Consider the following 20,099-nt stretch of genomic DNA (forward strand, 5'->3'; position numbering starts at 1 on the left):
ACATCTTTCCGCTTTTCCCTGTCGTTCTTGACAAGCACTCCTTTACAATAAACGGAAGAGTTTTATCATGCCAAAAAAACACGAAACAACAAATTGAAACCAGTGAACAGAAAAATGAAAATCAGGGCTTTCGTTGCAATGGAAATAAGTGGTTTCACCTTGCCAAAGTGACATGGATTTATTGGCTGTATATTGAGATCAGTCTATTCAAGTTACAATTCTGTTATTTAGCATTATATAATCTTCCAACCTCTGTACCCTTTCCTTACGGGATTAGTGTTATATTTTGTGATTTCCGCGATCATCCATGTAGGTATGTGTTGAGTCATCCATTTTCTTTGTTAAAAAAATCAAATCAATGTTGAACCTTTCACAGTTTTCATGAGTCATAATGGTCCATGCTGCTTGGGTTGCATAAACCTTTTATGTAATGGAACACTGAGAAACAGAGGGATGGAGAGCAAGAGAAACATGGAAAGAGAAAATCTAATATTTATTCTAAGCCATTTTTTGAAGAACAAAAAACCCCATTAAAAGAAGCACCAGTACTCTGTTGGTCAAGACAGGACTTAACACACTATCAACCAACAGAAACAGTGTTGCACATGATGTGTAACACAACATGGCTAACTCAGAGTAGTTTAATTTGTTTATATAGTTAAATCTGCCTGCTGTTGATCAAACAACATATTTGAAGAATTACATATCTAAACTGTATCAGATTGTTTCATCTGGATGTGCAGTTCGTTTAGTGGGGATGAGAGCTGGTAAATGTAGTGGTGCCGAGACACATTAATGCAATGCGTCCCTAATATCCTTACACAGCGTATTCCCCCAGGAAGAAGATCTTGATTCATCTGTGCTGTTTACCATTTTGGATTTGCGGTCTGTGGAACATCAAAAGGCTGCCATGCCGCTTAACACAGTTTGCAGGGTGCCTTGGGGGCTGAGGGTAGGGGGGTGTCACACCCCTCTGTGTTGGTGTGATTATCCTCCCTGGGGAGAAGTCCCTGTGATGATGGACAACCATGCAAATGGACACATAGCATCACATCACACAGACAACAGGTCCACAGTCCAACAAGGCTGCCATGCTAACCTTTAGGATGCAGGAATTTGGGTGTGGTTGCATGTATGTTTATAGGACACTCTGAAAATGGGCTTTTTCTGATATCCCTGAAAAGTTGAGATTATGAAGGATGAAGAAAGTGTACAGAAATGTACAGAAAACTTTCTGGAATGTTCGGCTTGTGCATTTCTTTTAGACCTGTGTCATCTGTGACTCTATCAGATTGATTTAGAAAAGGAGAACTTGTGGGCTGTGACACTTGAAGTGCTCATCCCTAGAGAATGTCAGATTCTGATGCTGATTCGTGTCAGGAAATTCACTGGTAAAATTGACATACTGTCATAAGGGATGTTGGTGATTAAATGTTTTTGGAGAGAGGTTTTGGCTCAGAGACAGTGATGTTGAGTGACTGTGTTTGGCCGTTACTCCTAATTTGATGTGAGTGCTTAGACACTTAGTCAGTTTCATTTTGGCAGTAGAATATGACATTTTGGTTGATTAGAAGTGATTTGTGACTGTCACATAACACGGTAATACGTTTTGGGATTCATCCAAAAACAGCAAGATGCTCAAATTAAAATAGTTGCATATCATTTGCATTTAGCTTGTGGGTTGTTCACCATTGCAAATCTGAGCGGGTTTCTTTTTTTTCAAATCTGAATAACCGGCAGTATAATTCCTCTCAATGTATATCATGCATTTCTCAACCAGAGCTTTTTAATGAAGAAAAAATCATTACTCTAAGCTTGCGTCCTTTTCTTCATGCTGAAGCGCTGTACTACAATTAGCATCAGGAGACAAACCTTGAGAAGGAGAGTGGCCTCTGCACATGAAATGGATACAACAGTTAGGATAGGGTCATCGCTTTATCCTTGAGAAACTGAAAATCCATTCATCGGCTCGGCTCGAAAACCTGACTGACGCAAATGGATCATTGGGAATAGAGGCGCCCCAGCAGTAATTATGTTACAACGCTGCTGCTACCACACACGGCTAGAAAGCTGGGGCTGGGGCTGGGGCTGGGGGGGGGGACTCTTCCATCTCAAGGTTTTATTCCTGTTTCCTCTCTATTCCCTTTAAGTTCACACACAAACACACGTGCGCCCACATACTCACACTCATACACCAGCTCCAGCACAACGACATCTGTTTGGACTATGACGTTTATCGAGCTCTGTTGTCTGAACTTCAATGCACTGTTCCATGCCTGTAGAAGATACATGAGCAGTCAGGGTAACTGTCTGTCTGCTAAGTCAGTTAGGTTGTACATGTTGGCAGTGATCACAGTACACTGTGTCTCCTGCTTGTTCCAGGTGACTTACTGGCCTCAGATTCTTCTTACTGTGCCTTCAAGCCAAAGGGAATATGTGTTAATACCCTCTTAGTTTCATCATACAAGCTTTTAGGATTTAGGATGGTGATAAGTGAGAAAAATATGCCACAGTCAAGTCAATGGCTTTCTGTCATGGACCCCAGGCATTTAGTCAAAGTCACCTTGCATAGTCCTCTCATCCCCTGACATTACTGTGTGACTTGAGAGTGAGGGTGTCTGTCTGCTAGCGCTCAGTTTCACTGTCAGCATCTCATGTTGTGTTTTTCTGTCCTTCTGGATATGTAGCCTATTATCCAGACATTACCATACCTTGAAACTTGCTGATTTCAGCATGCAATAGGAATACATTCAAAAGTAACAATAATACTGTATATCCATCTTGATTGGCAAGGCTGTAAAGCTGTATGTTCTGTTATTGACCTCTCTCCTAAAGAGATTTGTTTTTGCAGTCGACTATTTCTCCCAGGTTATTGATGGATGTTATATGATGGTGGTCTAAAACTATTTTCACCAAGAGAAGAGCCACTTAATCCGCTGGGGTTTTCCTGATGATGTCATTGTGGAGGTGATAAGTAGCTTAGTCCCTGTCTGCAACTCCATCTTCCCAGACAGAGTTAGGTGCTAGCAGGATGGATGATTGTTTGAACTTGCATTGATCCAACGTGGGATTACAGCTGGGTCAGTGGAGAGTTGAAGTGAGGTAGCAGTCATCATTGGGAGAGATTAACCACTCGCAGCCTGGCCTGCTCTGGTATGCCTCCTCAACACAACCACTCTGTGGTCTGTGAATACTGCATCATTGTCCCCTACACTTCATACTCTCATACATGTCAATGGGAGAAAAAAATAAAATAAACTTCAGTCTTCAACTTTTGGTCTGATTAAGATGCGCGCTAAAATAGTTATACAAGTGAAGAAGCTTTGTCATGTCCCAGTAGCCATAAACTCAATTATCCATTATTATTTACTATGCAAGCTATGCAGAACATGCTTTGGAATGTTTGTGTGAGTCACTGTCTAACCCTTGTTGTACTCTAACTTAAATTGCCAATGTACGTCAGGGCCGGATCTACTCAAATCATATCAATGTACGTCAGGGCCGGATCCACTGAAATCATATCAATGTACGTCAGGGCCGGATCCACTCAAATCATATCAATGTACGTCAGGGCCGGATCCACTCAAATCATATCAATGTACGTCAGGGCCGGATCCACTCAAATCATATCAATGTACGTCAGGGCCGGATCCACTCAAATCATATCAATGTACGTCAGGGCCGGATCCACTCAAATCATATCGATGTACGTCAGGGCCGGATCCACTCAGATTTATATCAATGTACGTCAGTGCCGGATCCACTCAGATTTATATCAATGTACATCAGGGCCGGATCCACTCAGATTTATATCAATGTACATCAGGGCCGGATCCACTCAAATCATATCAATGTACGTCAGGACCGGATCCACTCAGATTTATATCAATGTACGTCAGGGCCGGATCCACTCAGATTTATATCAATGTACGTCAGGGCCGGATCCACTCAAATCATATCAAGGTGTATGTCACGTGTGCTCCCTCTCCGGCTTCTAGGTCACCAGGCTGCTCGTTATGGCGCACACCTGTCACCATCGTTACGCGCACCTGCACGTCGTCAGACTCACCTGGACTCCATCACTTCCTTTATTACCTGCCCTATATTTGTCATTCCCTTCGGTTCCTTCCCCAGGCGTCATTGTTTCTGTTTCACGTCTGTGCGTTGTTCGAGGTTCTTGTTTTGTATTATGTTGGTTTATTTTATGAAAACACTTCCTGAACTTGCTTCCTGACTCCCAGCGCACATCGTTACAGAATGACGCATCACCTCAGGGAAGCATCAGGGAGTGTTTTTTTTGTTTCGGTGGGAATGACGTTGGGTCTGGGAGCTACTACAGGCTCTCATTTCTCAGCCGGATCACCAGGCTCCCCTGCCTTAGCCGGATTGCCAGGCTCCTCTGCCTCAGCTGGCTCGGCAGGCTCTCATGCCTCAGCCAGATCGACAGGCTCCCCTGCCTCAGCCGGCTCGTCTGGCTTTCATGCCTTCACTGGATCGCCAGGCTCCCCTGCTTCCACTGGCTCGTCAGGCTCCCCTGCCTCAGCCGGCTCGTCGGGCTTTCATGCCTTCACTGGATCACCAGGCTCCCCTGCTTCCACTGGCTCGTCAGGCTCTCATGCCTCAACCAGATCGCCAGACTTCCCTGCCTCAGCCGGTCTGTCAGGTTCCCTCGTCCCAGCTGGCGACAGGTTCCCGTGCATCAGCGGGGGTGACCGGTCTGCTTCTGATCCCCGGGATCGTCCCTTGGGTTGGCGACCTGCGGCTGGAGCCGAACGTGCCGGGGATGGTGTACCATTAGTTATGCTCTCTCTCCGGCGCTCTAGGTCGCCATGCTCCTGCATCTCAGCTGGATTGACAGGTTTCCTGCGCCTCTGCAGAGGTGACCGGTCCGCTCCTGTTCCCCAGGATCGCCATTTTGGTCGCCAGGGAGTGGATACTATTACGTGTGCTCCCTCTCCGGCCTCTAGGTCACCAGGCTGCTCGTTAAGATGTCATTACGCGCACCTGTGCATCGTCAGACTCACCTGGACTCCATCACTTCCTTTATTACCTGCCCTATATTTGTCATTCCCTTCGGTTCCTTCCCCAGGCGTCATTGTTTCTGTTTCATGTCTGTGCGTTGTTCGAGGTTCTTGTTTTGTATTATGTTTATTTTATTAAAACACTCCCTGAACTTGCTTCCCGATTCTCAGCGCACATCGTTACAGCGTACTTGAGTATAACTACTGTATTTTGTGAAATAAAGGAGGAAGACACTTTGTTGTAATCTCAATATCATTAAAAAAAACTAATTTTTAACATCCCTTCTGTCAGTAACATAAGGCACTTACTCAATGTAAAATGTTCATTATGAGATTTTTCACTTGGCTTGTAGCGGTTCAAAGTACCCCAGCTATTTCTAAGGGTGTGGTTTATCATGGTGCTAATATAGTAATCGTCTTAACTTCTCATAAATGTTTTTGAAGTCATTGTCTAGGAAGATAATGTCACCCCAAGCAATGATCTACAAAGAAAGTTAACAAGCTGTAGAAAGTTCAATATGCACACACATTTAAAAGAGTTTCTTTAGTTCACTAGGCAAGCAGCTCTCTCTCTTTCTCAAGGCTTCTTTCTCACTCATTTCTGTTCACACACCCCTTTGGTAGATCTTATTAATTATATCTCATTAGTTGCCTTGGAAACAGAGGTGAGGGAATGTACAGAGTTAGAGTGAGAGAGAGAAAGAGAGAGACTGAGGGATAGGAGGGAGAGGTGGAGGGAGAGAGGGAGAAAGAGAGGAATGGAGAAAGAGAGAGCTGGAAAGTGGGAGAGAGGAATGGAGAAAGTGGTTGTTGCAGGATCAGCCATGTGTCAGATTAGCATCAGGAGACATTAACACTAGTGATGCTGCTTCTGGGGCCACAATCCTACCTCTCCCTGCTGGAGTGGGAGATAAGGGTGCTCTCACAAAGGGAAGTGTAGGAGCAGGAGAGAGAGAGGCTGGCTCTCCTCCACTCCCCCCCCAGGCCAACAGCCCCATTTCCAGGTACAGCAGAGCATGATGATAGGAAGAACAAAGAGTTGGGGTGTTCATTTCTTAATGCACTTATGTCAGGGTCTCATTGAAACGAAGCAGCAGAATCATGAGGGTTTACTTTGCTCCATGTCCCCACACCGCTTAAAGCCTAACAAACTGGAACTGAGCCATTTCCTTCCACTTTCAAGTTTTGGGATTATATTGCTACCATTTTGCGCTGCTGTTTTCTTGTTAAGTGTGAACTCTGTTTAATCAGTATTTTACTGCTCATTAGTTTAGTGTGTGATGGAGTAGTTATTCATCATTATGTAGCTCCGGAAATGTTTCAAGTCATTATCAGTCCTGGCCAAAACAAGGAAAGCCCTGACATCTAACTGAATAGAAAGTGGTGCAGTGCTTGGTGTGGCAGCATGTGCCTGTCCAGCCTGTCTAATGGCCCTGTACTGTAAACATAATAAACACACAGAAAGAATGAACAGGAGATGGAGTCCTGTTGTTGTTTAGTCTCAGAGTTAGTCAGGAAGGCAACACGTGGAGGAGATCAGAGAGTAAGGGTGTCCCCAAGGCACACTCCCTCCCTTTTTTCTATCCCTTCCCTGCAGTGGGCATTTAGAAGAGGTCCTAAAAACAGGAAGTGGAGAGGCAGGAAGTTGAGTCTTGTCTGCCCACTCCGTGACCTGGCCCTGTGGTAGGATAGTCAAACTGAGCTCTTCACACACAGGAAGCACAACTGTCATGGCTATGCTCGGGACTTTGGCTCCTGTCCATGACAGTCAGAGTAATAAGGGAAATGGGCTAGGCTTTCCTCACATTAAACACTCACTTAGACAGTACACACATTTGAATGTATAGAGTCTTTGAAGAAAGTAAGAGCTAAACATTCAACGCATTAGATGTTCTTCTTGGCTTTAAGATATATCATTCTAACCACATCATGCTCTGAATGTAGTATGGCCAATAACAGGGTCAACAATAGATGATCTGGTCTCATCCTTTAAATGAAATGAACCATATAGGATGTCGTCTTTTGTGTTGGACAGCAGTGTAAGATGTAATATGAGGTTAAGTAATACTAGGCCTACAGCTCTGTGACTACGTGCAGAGCTTATTCAGGCTTACTGACTGAGAGGGAGTGAGGGAGTGAGGCGGATGTGCTGTGTTCAGTAATTACATGGGAGTGGAGCATGTTTTATTGAGTGTGAAAGGGCCGACCCCGTCACCAACCCTCCCCATCTCCCAGAGGCCTGTCTCACGGGAGGGAGGAAGGGACAGAGAGACAGAGAGCGGCTGCTACTGGGCCTGTCTCCGTGGCCAGAAATCACTCTTAATTATATTAATTCCAAGAATCTAAGAGGACTTTTTAACCTAAACAACAATGCTCAAAACATCCCACTGTATTTACACTCTTGGTTCGTATGGTTGTAAATGAGGCTTGGTTTCGTCTACACATTCTGTGTGTCATGTAGCTGGTATTGATTTTGATGTCAGCCAGATGTGGTCTCTCCTATAGAGACATATTCACTGTGCATTGATCTCTGTGGTGCAAATGTTTGGTAAGCACCTTTACGAAGTGCTGGACTGGTTTAAATGAAAGGCTAAGTGGTGCAGGTGTACATTATCAAGGTCTTCTAAAGAGTACATGTTGAGATGTATACATTCTTACAAGCAAGGTGAAATGGACAGAATAATCCTATCAAGCGTGATTAACATAGAGTAAAGCTTTAAAAGCATAGCTCAGTTAACATCACCTTTAAAACACCATGGTTGTATGGACCTGGAGAGTCAGTGACAGTTGAATCATCATTTAGTAGAAACGCTTATCCAGAGCAATTAGGGTTAAGTGCCTTACTCAAGGGCAAGGGCACATTTGACAGATTTTTCATCTAGTCGACTTGGGGATTCGAACCAGTGACATTTCAGTTATGGCCCAACCCTCTGAACCACTAGGCTACCTGCCACCCATTGACATCAGTTGTGTTACTTAGCTGCAGTTTACCATTGGCATCATTGAGCGCTAAACAATGGAAGTGGTATGACTCATGGTAGCATGCTCTAGTTAGCGAGCCTTGTGGAGGGTTACGTACATCCACCTGTATAGAGGCGTGCCGTGCCAAGGCTGTGACTGGTGACACGCTGCAGTGCTGGCCCGTCTCCACGTGCTGCAGTAATCCACCAGGATTTAGTGTAACTCTGCATCCCCTCTGCTGCCCCGGCACTGCCCTGCTCTCCTCTGTCACCCAACGAGATTAGGACACAACTCACAGCCAGGATTACAACTCTGCTCTCTACCTACAGTACATACAGTGGAAGTCGTAAGTTTACATTCAGCTAAGCCAAATACATTTAAACTCAGTTTTTCACAATTCCTGACATTTAATCCTAGTAAAAATTCCCTGTTTTAGCTCAGTTAAGATCACCACTTTATTTAAAAAATGTGAAATGTCAGAATAATAGTAGAGAGAATTATTTATTTCAGCTTTTATTTCTTTCATCACATTCCCAGTGGGTCAGAAGTTTACATACACTCAATTAGTACTTGGTAGCATTGCCTTTAAATTGTTGAACTTGGGTCAAACGTTATCGAGTAGCCTTCCATATGCTTCCCACAATAAGTTGGGTGAATTTTGTCCCACTCCTCCTGACAGAGTTGGTGTAACTGAGTCAGGTTTGTAGGCCTCCTTGCTCGCACACGCTTTTTCAGTTCTGCCCACACATTTTCTATAGGATTGAGGTCAGAGCTTTGTGATGGCCACTCCAATACCTTGACTTTGTTGCTTCAATATATCCACATCATTTTTCTGCCTCATGATGCCATCTATTTTGTGAAGTGCACCAGTCCCTCTTGCAGCAAAGCACCCCCACAACATGATGCTGCCACTGCTTCACAGTTGGGATGGTGTTCTTCGGCTTGCAAGCCTCCCCTTTCTCCTCCAAACATAACAATGGTCACTATGGTCAAACAGTTATATTTTTGTTTCAACAGACCAGAGAACATTTCTCCAAAAAGAACGATCTTTGTCCCCAGTTTCAAACCGTAAGTTGCAAACCCTAGTCTGGCTTTTTTATGGCGGTTTTGGAGCAGTGGCTTCTTCCTTGCTTAGCGGCCTTTCAGGTTATGTCAATGACCTGTGGATATAGATACCTGATAGGTACCTGTTTCCTCCAGCATCTTCACAAGGTCCTTTGCTGTTGTTGTGGGATTGATTTGCACTTTTCGCACCAAAATACTTTAATCTCTAGGAGCCAGAACGCGTCTCCTTCCTGTGCGGTATGACGGCTGCTTGGTCCCATGGTGTTTATACTTGCGTACTATTGTTTGTACAGATGAACGTGGTACCTTCAGGCGTTTGGAAATTGCTCCCAAGGATGAAGCAGACTTGTGGAGGTCTACAATTTTTTGTCTGAGGTCTTGGCTGATTTCTTTTGATTTTCCAATTATGTCAAGCAAAGACGCACTGAGTTGGAAGGTAGGCCTTGAAATACATCCACAGGTAAACTTCCAATTGACTCAAATTATGTCAATTAGCCTATCAGAAGCTTCTAAAGCCATGACATCATTTTCTGGAATTTTCCAAGCTGTTTAAAGGCACAGTCAACTTAGTGTATGTCAACTTCTGACCACTGGAATTGTGATACAGTGAATTATAAGTGAAATAATCTGTCTGTAAACAATTGTTGGAAAAATGACTTGTGCCGTGCACAAAGTAGATGTCCTAACCGACTTGCCAAAAGTAGTTTGTTAACAAGAAATTTGTGGAGTGGTTGAAAAACGAGTTTTAATGACTCCAACCTAAGTGTATGTAACCGATTTCAACTGTAACTCTTACACCTGTAAACAAGTTGACTTCACATCCATCAAGCAGTTAACCCACAAGCATTTATTTTAGTTCAGTTATGGATTAACTTTGACGTACTTTTTAATTAGACCTTTTTTATGTTTAGGCAGCTATGTGAAAAGGTTTAGTAATCGACACATGCTACAGATGTACTGATACATAATGTATCAGTGAAGAAGAAAATAAAAACAGTACAGGTGTTGATTGTCTGTCTCCCATCTGCTGTCTCTTTTGAGAACCATGCTTTAACATTCACCAGTTGTTATGCATAGATTTATAACACCTTTTATTATGCTAAAACTGATCTGAATTTTTGTAATGGAAATCAAACTTTTACTGTGTTAAATGTTATTCCTACCCAGCAGAAATTATCCAACTACATCCTGTATATAGCCTGTATGTAGCCTGTATATAGCATTATTATTGTTATTTTATTGTGTTAAAAAAATATATAGTAATAATAATAATTGATTTAGTAAATATTTTCTCAACTCTTATTTTTCTTAAAACTGCATTTTTGGATAAGGGCTTATAAGTAAGCATTTCACGGTAAGGTCTACCCGTTGTATTCAGTGCATGTGGCAAATAAAATGTGATTTTTGATTTGATTTACAGATAGAATAAGGAAATCTATTTCTGTGTTTTCTTCAGATTGTAGCTGTACCAACCAGAATGCAGTAGCAAACCTGGTGTCTGAGGGACCTCAGCTTGTCACCTCATATTTACGTAACAGAAATGTCATGACACAAGGCATTATGCCACAAGAACCTGCACTGTACTAGACTGCTATGACAGATCCTCTCACAGTTTAGAGACGAGGTGGAATGTGTGTGGTTCACTGTCTTCAGATGTAGGCCTACAATTGTACAGTAGTGTCAAGAGAAGCAAGTCAACTTCTCTTCAAAGCGAGAGAGACGGACAGAAATACACACTCATACAGACACACCAGTAGAAAAAGTGTCAGTAGGAGTATTTGGAAACAGTGAATGAAAAAGAGCACTGTCGTTCTCACCGACTTGTTGTGATGTGGTTTAGGGAAATTCTTCAAGGGGGTTTGTGTAGTTAGTTTCCTTACTGTGGACAGCCGTGCGTGGGTTGGGGGTTGTTGGCTAGGTGATCTCATGTTGAGTTTGCCTAACAGTGGTTAGATTCAGACAGCCAGACACTATAATGCCAGTGTCTCAAAGCCTAAAATTACTGTGTGCCACTGGAACTGGCCATTTCTGGTCCCATGATGTTAGTCAGCTCTCACTGCTTTTTGGTCTATGGTGCTAACTGTATCTCTGCTGGACCGAGGCTGAATACTACAATGTTAACCTTGCCCAGAGGTTCTTTTCTAAAGGAAATATAAGCATTTTTCCATTTGCTTGTAAATTATGTCCATGCGTCAGTGATGAATGCTCTTTCAGGGAGATATCTATCTCTCATAGAACAGAGATCAAAGTTCACCGGGCCTGCTGGAGTCTGAACCAGGTTACAGAGTACCTCACGTGGGAACTACCTCATCTACCTCAGAGGATTTAAACCTGACTGGGTGTACTCTTAATCATCTGAAGAGCATAGCTGGCAGCGGTCTGGATCGGATGAGGAATTTAAAAAAAAACTTGTTTTATTTATTTAACCTTTATTTAACTAGGCAAGTCAGTTAAGAACAAATTCTTATTTACAATGACTTCCTACCAAAAGGCAAAAGGCCTCCTGCGGGGACAGGGGCTGGGATTAAAAATAAATACAATCAAAATAAAAGATAAAACACATCATGACAAAGAGAGACAACACAACACTACATAAAGAGAGACCTATAAGACAATAACATAGCATGGCAGCAACACATGACAACACATGGTACAAACATTATTGGGCACAGACAACAGCACAAAGGGCAAGAAGGTAGAAACAATAACACATCACGCAAAGCAGCCACAACTGTCAGTAAGAGTTTCCATGATTGAGTTTTGGAATGAAGAGATTGAGATAAAACTGTCAGTTTGGGTGTTTGTTGCAGCTCGTTCCAGTCGCTACCTGTAGCGAATTGACAATACGAGCGACTTAGGGATGTGTGTGCTTTAGGGACCTTTAACAGAATGTGACTGGCAGAACGGGTGTTGTATGTGGAGGATGAGGGCTGCAGTAGATATCTCAGATAGGGGGGAGTGAGGCCTAAGAGGGTTTTCTAAATAAGCATCAACCAATAGGTCTTGCGACGGGTATAGAGAGATGACCAGTTTAGAGAGGAGTATAGAGTGCAGTAAGGTGGCCTATAAGGAGCATTAGTGGCAAATCTGATGGCCGAATGCTAAAGACCATCTAGCCGCTCATGAGCACCCTTACCTGCCGATCTATAAATTACGTCTCCGTTATCTAACATGGGTAGCTGAATCAGGGGTAGTTTGGCAGCTGGGGTGAAAGTGGAGTGATTACGATAGAGGAAACCAAGTCTAGATTTAACTTTAGCCTGCAGCTTTGATATGTGCTGAGAGAAGAACAGTGTACCGTCTAGCCATACTCCCAAGTGCTTGTATGAGGTGACTACCTCAAGCTCTAAACTCTCAGATGTAGTAATCACACCTGTGGGAAGAGGGGCATTCTTCTTACCAAACTCCATGACCTTTGTTTTGGATGTGTTCAGAACAAGGGCAGAGAAAGCTTGTTGGACACTAAGAAAGCTTTGATGTAGAGCGTTTAACACAAAATCCAGAGAGGGGCCAGATGAATATAAGACTGTATCATCTGCATATAAATGAATGAGAGAGCTTTCTGCTGCCTGAGCTATGTTCTTGATGTAAATTGAGAAGAGCGTGGGGTCTAGGATCGAGCCTTGGGGTACACCTTTGGGGAAAGGCAGTGTCTGAGACAGCAGATGTTCTGACTTTAAACACTGCACTCTTTGAGAGAGGTAGTTAGCAAATCAAGCCAAAGACCCCTCAGAGACACCAATACTCCTTAGCCGGCCCACAAGAATGGAATGGTCTACCGTGTCAAAAGCTTTGGCCAAGGAAGAGTGGAGCTCTGTGCTCGGTCTTCACAGGCATCTTAGGAATACTTTTGACTGACTACTGGTGTACATATGAGAGTAAGACAGACACAGAGAGCGAGAGAGAATAGCATACATTTTTTGTTGTTAAAGCTCTGTAATTCTGTCATCCTGCTACTGGTTGTTAGGCTTAAAGATCAAAGCCAGATATACCCAGTAGACATTGACTTGGTTGGGAGTCAACACCAGCTCCACATGGCAACTTGTACTTCAGTAAGAGCTTAATGCAGTCATTTCTCACATAAAATGGAAAGTATAATTTCACACTTATGTATGAAAAGCTCTTGAAAGGCACTTTTATCATTGGTTCTGAATCAGGCCTATTCAACACTAAAGAGCAGATGAACTTATAAATTGCGTTTAGCATTTTCCGAACGGTTTCTCCTTTAAGTCTGAAGTGTTCTGACAGTGGCTCCAGCTGCTGTGGAAGTGCAGGTGAGGAGATAAGGTGCCATCATGTTCTCCTGTCTGTCTCATAACCTCTCTGTATGTGTCAGGGAATGGAACACAGAGCCATTGGCTGCTTTGTTGTGCCTGAGAAGAGATCACTGGGTGTTATGTTAACTCTGTTCTCTCTCTCTCTCTCTCTCTCTCTCTCTCTCTCTCCCTGCAGATTGTGGTGTGGTCACGAAAACGACAGAGCCAGAGAGAGAGAAGAGAGAGTGTTGTACAATGTGCTAGGAGATAAGGAAGAAGACGAGCTCGGTAGTTTTTCTGATATTCTTGAGGTGTCAGAGAGACCGAACAGAACGCAGAGATGGGACGGAAGAAGATACAGATCACCAGGATCATGGATGAGAGGAACAGGCAGGTCAGTGTCACCCCTCTCCCCTGCCCTCCACTCAGCATAAAGATGCCTCTCTCTCCACACACACACACAAACCAATGGCAGCAGGCTACTCCCACTTGTCTACCTGAGGCCTACAGTGTTGTTCCGCTTGGAGTTGAAAACAGGAGTTGTCTTCTCACCGCTTACCACCTGTGGTGAATTCTTGACAGGGACTCAAAGTGCCCACTGACTTCACAGGATTGTATGTTTTCATATAGCAACCATTTCTATTTGAGGTAGCACTTTTCTCTGGAGTGAATTGGTGACTCAAGTATTTTCAATCCAATAAACACCATTTATTGTTTGTAATAAATTAACATTATCCAGTCCTTTAAGAGAAAGTATATCTCTCCAGTTTAAGGGTTGGAGTAAAATGCCATTTCTATATTGGGTAATATTTTGGATAGGATACCTGTTCTATGGAACTGAAGCTGCTGTCAGTGACAATATGAATCTGAACAGAAAGTCCCCAGCCGGAAAAACAAGAACCATGACATTTTTTTGTCAGTGCAGCCTTATTTACAGACATGATTCCCCCGCTACCCTGCAATTTCAGCAGGAGAAGTTGATGAGGCAGCAGCAGTAGTATAGCAGGCTGCAGCGGGGGCTGCTTGGCGTGGGAGTGAACCCAGAACACTGAGCAGTGAGCGGGGCGAAGTGGGGCGACTGCGGCCTCTCCACACTGGAGGGCTTGTCCCTTGGCCTGAAAGGGCCCCTCGCTGGGCTCCGCGCGGCTCCATGCGGTTGCAGCTGCTTGGTAGTAATTAGGAGCAGCCACTGCACCACACCACCCTCTCATTAGTAGGGTGGGTCAGTTAGCCGGACACAGAGCACCCTTCTCTCCCTCAACTCTAACTGCCATGGATCTGGTACTGGCCAGCCACAGAGAGGAGAGGCCTGCCCTGGAATTCACTCTGTTTGCCTGCTCACGCTAAATATAACCCGCTTAAACAGTACAGTACCGTCCTGTCTGCTCAACCACTGTCTGAGGCCGACTGTATCTGTGGAGAACCGAAATCCCTAGTTTTCTTATCTCTGCATTACATATGCAGAATATGTAGATATATGTCAGGTAGTAGGTATTCCTGTGAACAGCAATGTGTTTGATATTTTGCATTACCCATGATAAAGTATGGAGACGTGGTCTTTGAGGCCGATCCAATAGGATTTATCCTATTCGCACCCTCTCAAAATATAATTTGCACTCTCTAGTGGGTGAAACAACTTTTATGCCATGCACACAGAAAGCAAATTGAGGTTTTGCTCACCCTCCTGAGGGTGATAACATGAGACCTCATGCCCCTTCTCCTCAATGCTGCTCCCGCTCCCCCCATGTCTCTGACTGTTACTGTGTGGGATGCGGCTCAGCCAAGTGAGAAACCAAAATCTACATGATGGGCCAATTATCAGCATAACACCTGCTTCTGGGTGGGATCCAAATAGCAGTCCAGGTGAGAGCAGGCTCCTGCCAGAGCTTTATTATCTGCACCATCTGCACTGACCTGTGACATCAGCAAAAAAGGAAAAGGAAGTAAGCGACAACATCAGTTCAGGTTGTTTCTGATTGCTAAATTGGCTGTGAACCCTCAGGATTATCAGTCTAGCTAACCAATGCGATATCTCAGATACCATTGGCTCGATTTTGATGAAACTTGTGTGAATGATCAAATCAAAGTTAATTTGTCACGTGCTCCGAATACAACCTTACAGTGAAATGCTTACTTACAGGCTCTAACCAACAGGGCAAAAAATTATAAGGTGAACAATAGGTAAGTAAATAAATAAACCAACAGTAAAAAGACAGTGAAAAATAACAGTAGCGAGGCTATATACAGGCATCGGTTAGTCAGGCTGATTGAGGTAGTATGTACATGTGGATATGGTTAAAGCGATTATGCATATGATATGATGAACAGAGAGTAGCAGTAGCGTAAAAGAGGGGTTGGCGGGTGGTGGGTGGCAGGACACAATGCAGATAGCCGGCTAGCCAATGTGCGGGGGCACTGGTTGGTTCGGCCAATTGAGGTAGTATGTACAGTGGGGAGAACAAGTATTTGATACACTCCCGATTTTGCAGGTTTTCCTACTTACAAAGCATGTAGAGGTCTGTAATTTTTATCATAGGTACACTTCAACTGTGAGAGACGGAATCTAAAACAAAAATCCAGAAAATCCCATTGTATGATTTTTAAGTAATTAATTTGCATTTGATTGCAAAACTGCAAAATCGGCAGTGTATCAAATACTTGTTCTCCCCACTGTACATGACTGTATAGTTAAAGTGACTATGCATATATGATAAACAGAGAGTAGCAGCAGCGTAAAAGAGGGCTTTGGGGGGCACACAATGCAAATAGTCTGGGTAGCCATTTGATTACCTGTTCAGGAGTCTTATGGCTTGGGGGCAAAAACTGTTGAGAAGCCTTTTTGTCCTAGACTTGGCACTCCGTTACCACTTGCCATGCAGTAGAAGAGAGAACAGTCTATGATGGGTTGGTTGGGGTCTTTGACCATTTTTAGGTGCTTCCTCTGACACCGCCTGGTGTAGAGGTTCTGGATGGCAGGCACCCTAGCCCCAGTGATGTACTGGGCCGTACGCACTCCCCTCCAAGCAATTGCCGTACCAGGCAGTGATGCAACCAGTCAGGATGCTCTCGATGTTGCAGCTGTAGAACCTTTTGAGGATCTGAGGACCCATGCAAAATCTTTTTAGTTTCCTGAGGGGGAATAAGTTTTGCCGTGCCCTCTTCACGACTGTCTTGGATGTTTGTACCATTCTAGTTTGTTGGTGATGTGGACACCAAGGCACTTGAAGCTCTCAACCTGCTCCATTACAGCCCCATCTATGAGAATGGGGGCGTGCTCAGTCCTCCTTTTCCTGTAGTCCACAATCATCTCCTTAGTCTTGGTTACGTTGAGGGATAAGTTGTCATTCTGGCACCACCCGGCCAGGTCTCTGACTTCCTCCCTATAGGCTGTCTCGTCGTTGTCGGTGATCAGGCCTACCACTGTTGTGTCGTCTGCAAACTTAATGATGGTGTTGGAGTTGTGCCTGGCCATGCAGTTGTGGGTGAACAGGGAGTACAGGAGGGGACTGAGCATGCACCCCTGGGGGGCTCCAGTGTTGAGGATCAGCGTGGCTATCCTCACCACCTGGGGGCGACCCATCAGGAAGTCCAGGATCCAGTTGCAGAGGGATGTGTTTAGTCCCAGGATCCTTAGCTTAGTGATGAGCTTTGAGGGTACTATGGTGTTGAACGCTGAGCTGTAGTCAATTAATAGCATTCTCACATGATGCGTCTTACCATAGAGATCCATCATTTACAAAATCACACTGATTGGCCTAAGGGTGCGCTGCATCATTCGTGGGGGACGACATGTTTACCGTTGCCTTGATTTTTTCACAATACGATTTTGAAATGTCACACTTCCCAGAATGGTTATCAGAAGAGCCCAGGCGCTGCCATTACTCTTCTATGAGAATAGGGCACACTGTGAAAACACTGGGAGTGCTGCTACAATAAAGCTTCACCATGATAATGTGATGTGTGTGTATCTTTTCTCTATGGACCATGAAACACACAGTCCCCTTTCCCTGGGGTGTGCTCCTAACCAAGGGGGAATGGCCATTAGCATTCTGGCTCATTATCAGAAGACAATTAGAATCTTTTTCCGCATGGCCAGCAATCCGTATTCATAGCATTAATGGGGAATAACGGGCATATTTCTAAAATGTCACTATGTTTCTAAACCCCTCTGACTTGTTGTAGGACTGTCTGTCAAAGTGTGCACCTTTCTCACTTGGAGCTCGGTCACAGGGTTACACAGCCCCCCACTCACCCCCCACCCGCGCAAATATGCAGAAAATATACAAGTTTTGTCACAGCGAAAAAATACTACATTCGGGAAGTCCAGTCGATTGTGAGATATGGCATATACATTTTATATGATACATTTGGGTCTCGGGTTCACATTTTTAAATTTTCTGAGATCTCTGCCAAGCAAAGAGGAAACAGGAGTCAGCTCATGCAACAACACACACAGGAGGGGACTCCTCATAAGCACAACACGCCTTTTACTATATTGTCAGAAGCATCATCAGACCTTGGTAGTAGTCTATTTCATTCGTTTTTCAATGCACCGGAAACCAAGCAGAAAATGTTGGCCTCTAAAGATGGCATCGTAGCCACACAAATACATTATAAGGTCATTGTCAGCCTCCCGAGTGGCGCAGTGGTCTAAGATACTGCATCGCAGTACCACTATAGAGTCTGGGTTCGAGTCCAGGCTCTGTCGCAGCGGGCTGTGACTGGGGGACCCATGGGGCGGTGCACAATTAGCCCAGCGTCATCCCGGTTAGGGAGGGTTTGCCGGCAGGGATGTCCTTGTGCACTAGCAGCTCCAGCGGTGGGCCGGGTGCAGTGCACGCTGACACAGTCGCCAGGTGTACGGTGTTTCCTCCAATACATTGGTGTGGCTGGCTTCTGGGTTAAGTGGGCATTGTGTCACAAAGCAGTGCTGCTTGGTTGGGTTGTGTTTTGGAGGACTTACGGCTCTCGACATTCGCCTTTCCCGCCTCTCCCTCCTTGCTTGGCAGAGGTCTCAGAAAAGGTCAAATTGTTAACTTTATCACATAAAATGTATATGCCATATCTCACAATCGATTGGACTTCCAGAATTTAGTAATTTCTGTGACAGGATATTTATATTTTTCGTAGATTTGCATTATTCCACAAAGTCCTATCTAGCGCAGCAGTGAGAATGGGGGGGCTGCATAACCTGGTGACGTAGCTTTCGCTCTAGCTCTACCTCGCTCTACCTTGCTCTAGCTCTACCTCGCTCTCCCACTTTGACAGACAGTCCAATAATGCGTCAGAGGGGTTAAGGAGCATAGAAACATTTTTTAAATTTGCCGTAATTCCTAATTAAATAGTGTGGTAATACAGGACGCTGCACAGGGACAGCAGCAGGGGTGTTTTCCTAACATCAACACTGGAAGTGCTCTGGAAGGGTTGTTGACCTTTCACGCTTTATGGCAGAAAGATTAGCCTCAAGAGCCCATGCAGAGCTCAGGCAGAGCTCAGGCAGAGCCCATGCAGAGCTCAGGCAGAGCCCATGCAGAGCTCAGGCAGAGCTCAGGCAGAGCCCATGCAGAGCTCAGGCAGAGCCCATGCAGAGCTCAGGCAGAGCTCAGGCAGAGCCCATGCAGAGCTCAGGCAGAGCTCAGGCAGAGCCCATGCAGAGCTCAGGCAGAGCCCATGCAGAGCTCAGGCAGAGCCCATGCAGAGCTCAGGCAGAGCCCATGCAGAGCTCAGGCAGAGCCCATGCAGAGCTCAGGCAGAGCCCATGCAGAGCTCAGGCAGAGCTCAGGCAGAGCCCATGCAGAGCTCAGGCAGAGCTCAGGCAGAGCCCATGCAGAGCTCAGGCAGAGCTCAGGCAGAGCTCAGGCAGAGCCCATGCAGAGCTCAGGCAGAGCCCATGCAGAGCTCAGGCAGAGCCCATGCAGAGCTCAGGCAGAGCCCATGCAGAGCCCATGCAGAGCTCAGGCAGAGCCCATGCAGAGCTCAGGCAGAGCCCAGGCAGAGCCCATGCAGAGCCCAGGCAGAGCCCATGCAGAGCTCAGGCAGAGCTCAGGCAGAGCCCAGGCAGAGCCCAGGCAGAGCCCATGCAGAGCCCATGCAGAGCCCAGGCAGAGCCCAGGCAGAGCCCATGCAGAGCTCAGGCAGAGCTCAGGCAGAGCCCAGGCAGAGCTCAGGCAGAGCCCATGCAGAGCTCAGGCAGAGCTCATGCAGAGCTCATGCAGAGCCCATGCAGAGCTCAGGCAGAGCTCAGGCAGAGCCCATGCAGAGCTCAGGCAGAGCCCATGCAGAGCTCAGGCAGAGCCCATGCAGAGCTCAGGCAGAGCCCATGCAGAGCTCAGGCAGAGCTCAGGCAGAGCCCATGCAGAGCTCAGGCAGAGCCCAGGCAGAGCCCATGCAGAGCTCAGGCAGAGCTCAGGCAGAGCCCATGCAGAGCTCAGGCAGAGCCCATGCAGAGCTCAGGCAGAGCCCATGCAGAGCTCAGGCAGAGCCCATGCAGAGCTCAGGCAGAGCCCATGCAGAGCCCATGCAGAGCTCAGGCAGAGCCCATGCAGAGCTCAGGCAGAGCCCAGGCAGAGCCCATGCAGAGCCCATGCAGAGCCCAGGCAGAGCCCAGGCAGAGCCCATGCAGAGCTCAGGCAGAGCTCAGGCAGAGCCCAGGCAGAGCCCATGCAGAGCCCATGCAGAGCCCAGGCAGAGCCCAGGCAGAGCCCATGCAGAGCTCAGGCAGAGCTCAGGCAGAGCCCAGGCAGAGCTCAGGCAGAGCTCAGGCAGAGCCCATGCAGAGCCTATGCAGAGCTCAGGC

At 45.7% G+C, this 20,099-nt stretch overlaps 1 protein-coding gene across 4 annotated transcripts in view; it reads left to right on the plus strand.

Annotated features, from left to right (window-relative positions):
• LOC109866907 (myocyte-specific enhancer factor 2A) overlaps nt 1-20,099 on the plus strand; it is a 96,826-nt gene that overhangs the window by 23,151 nt on the left and 53,576 nt on the right. For all 4 annotated transcript variants that reach the window (XM_020455807.2, XM_031802065.1, XM_020455808.2 and 1 more), the window contains exon 3: nt 13,500-13,697. In XM_020455807.2, coding sequence (XP_020311396.2) covers nt 13,644-13,697 — 54 coding nt within the window. In that variant the 5' untranslated portion in view covers nt 13,500-13,643. The remainder of the gene's footprint in view (nt 1-13,499; nt 13,698-20,099) is intronic.

The sequence above is a fragment of the Oncorhynchus kisutch genome, linkage group LG22, assembly GCF_002021735.2.
Source record: "Oncorhynchus kisutch isolate 150728-3 linkage group LG22, Okis_V2, whole genome shotgun sequence".
Taxonomy (NCBI): Eukaryota; Metazoa; Chordata; class Actinopteri; order Salmoniformes; family Salmonidae; genus Oncorhynchus; species Oncorhynchus kisutch.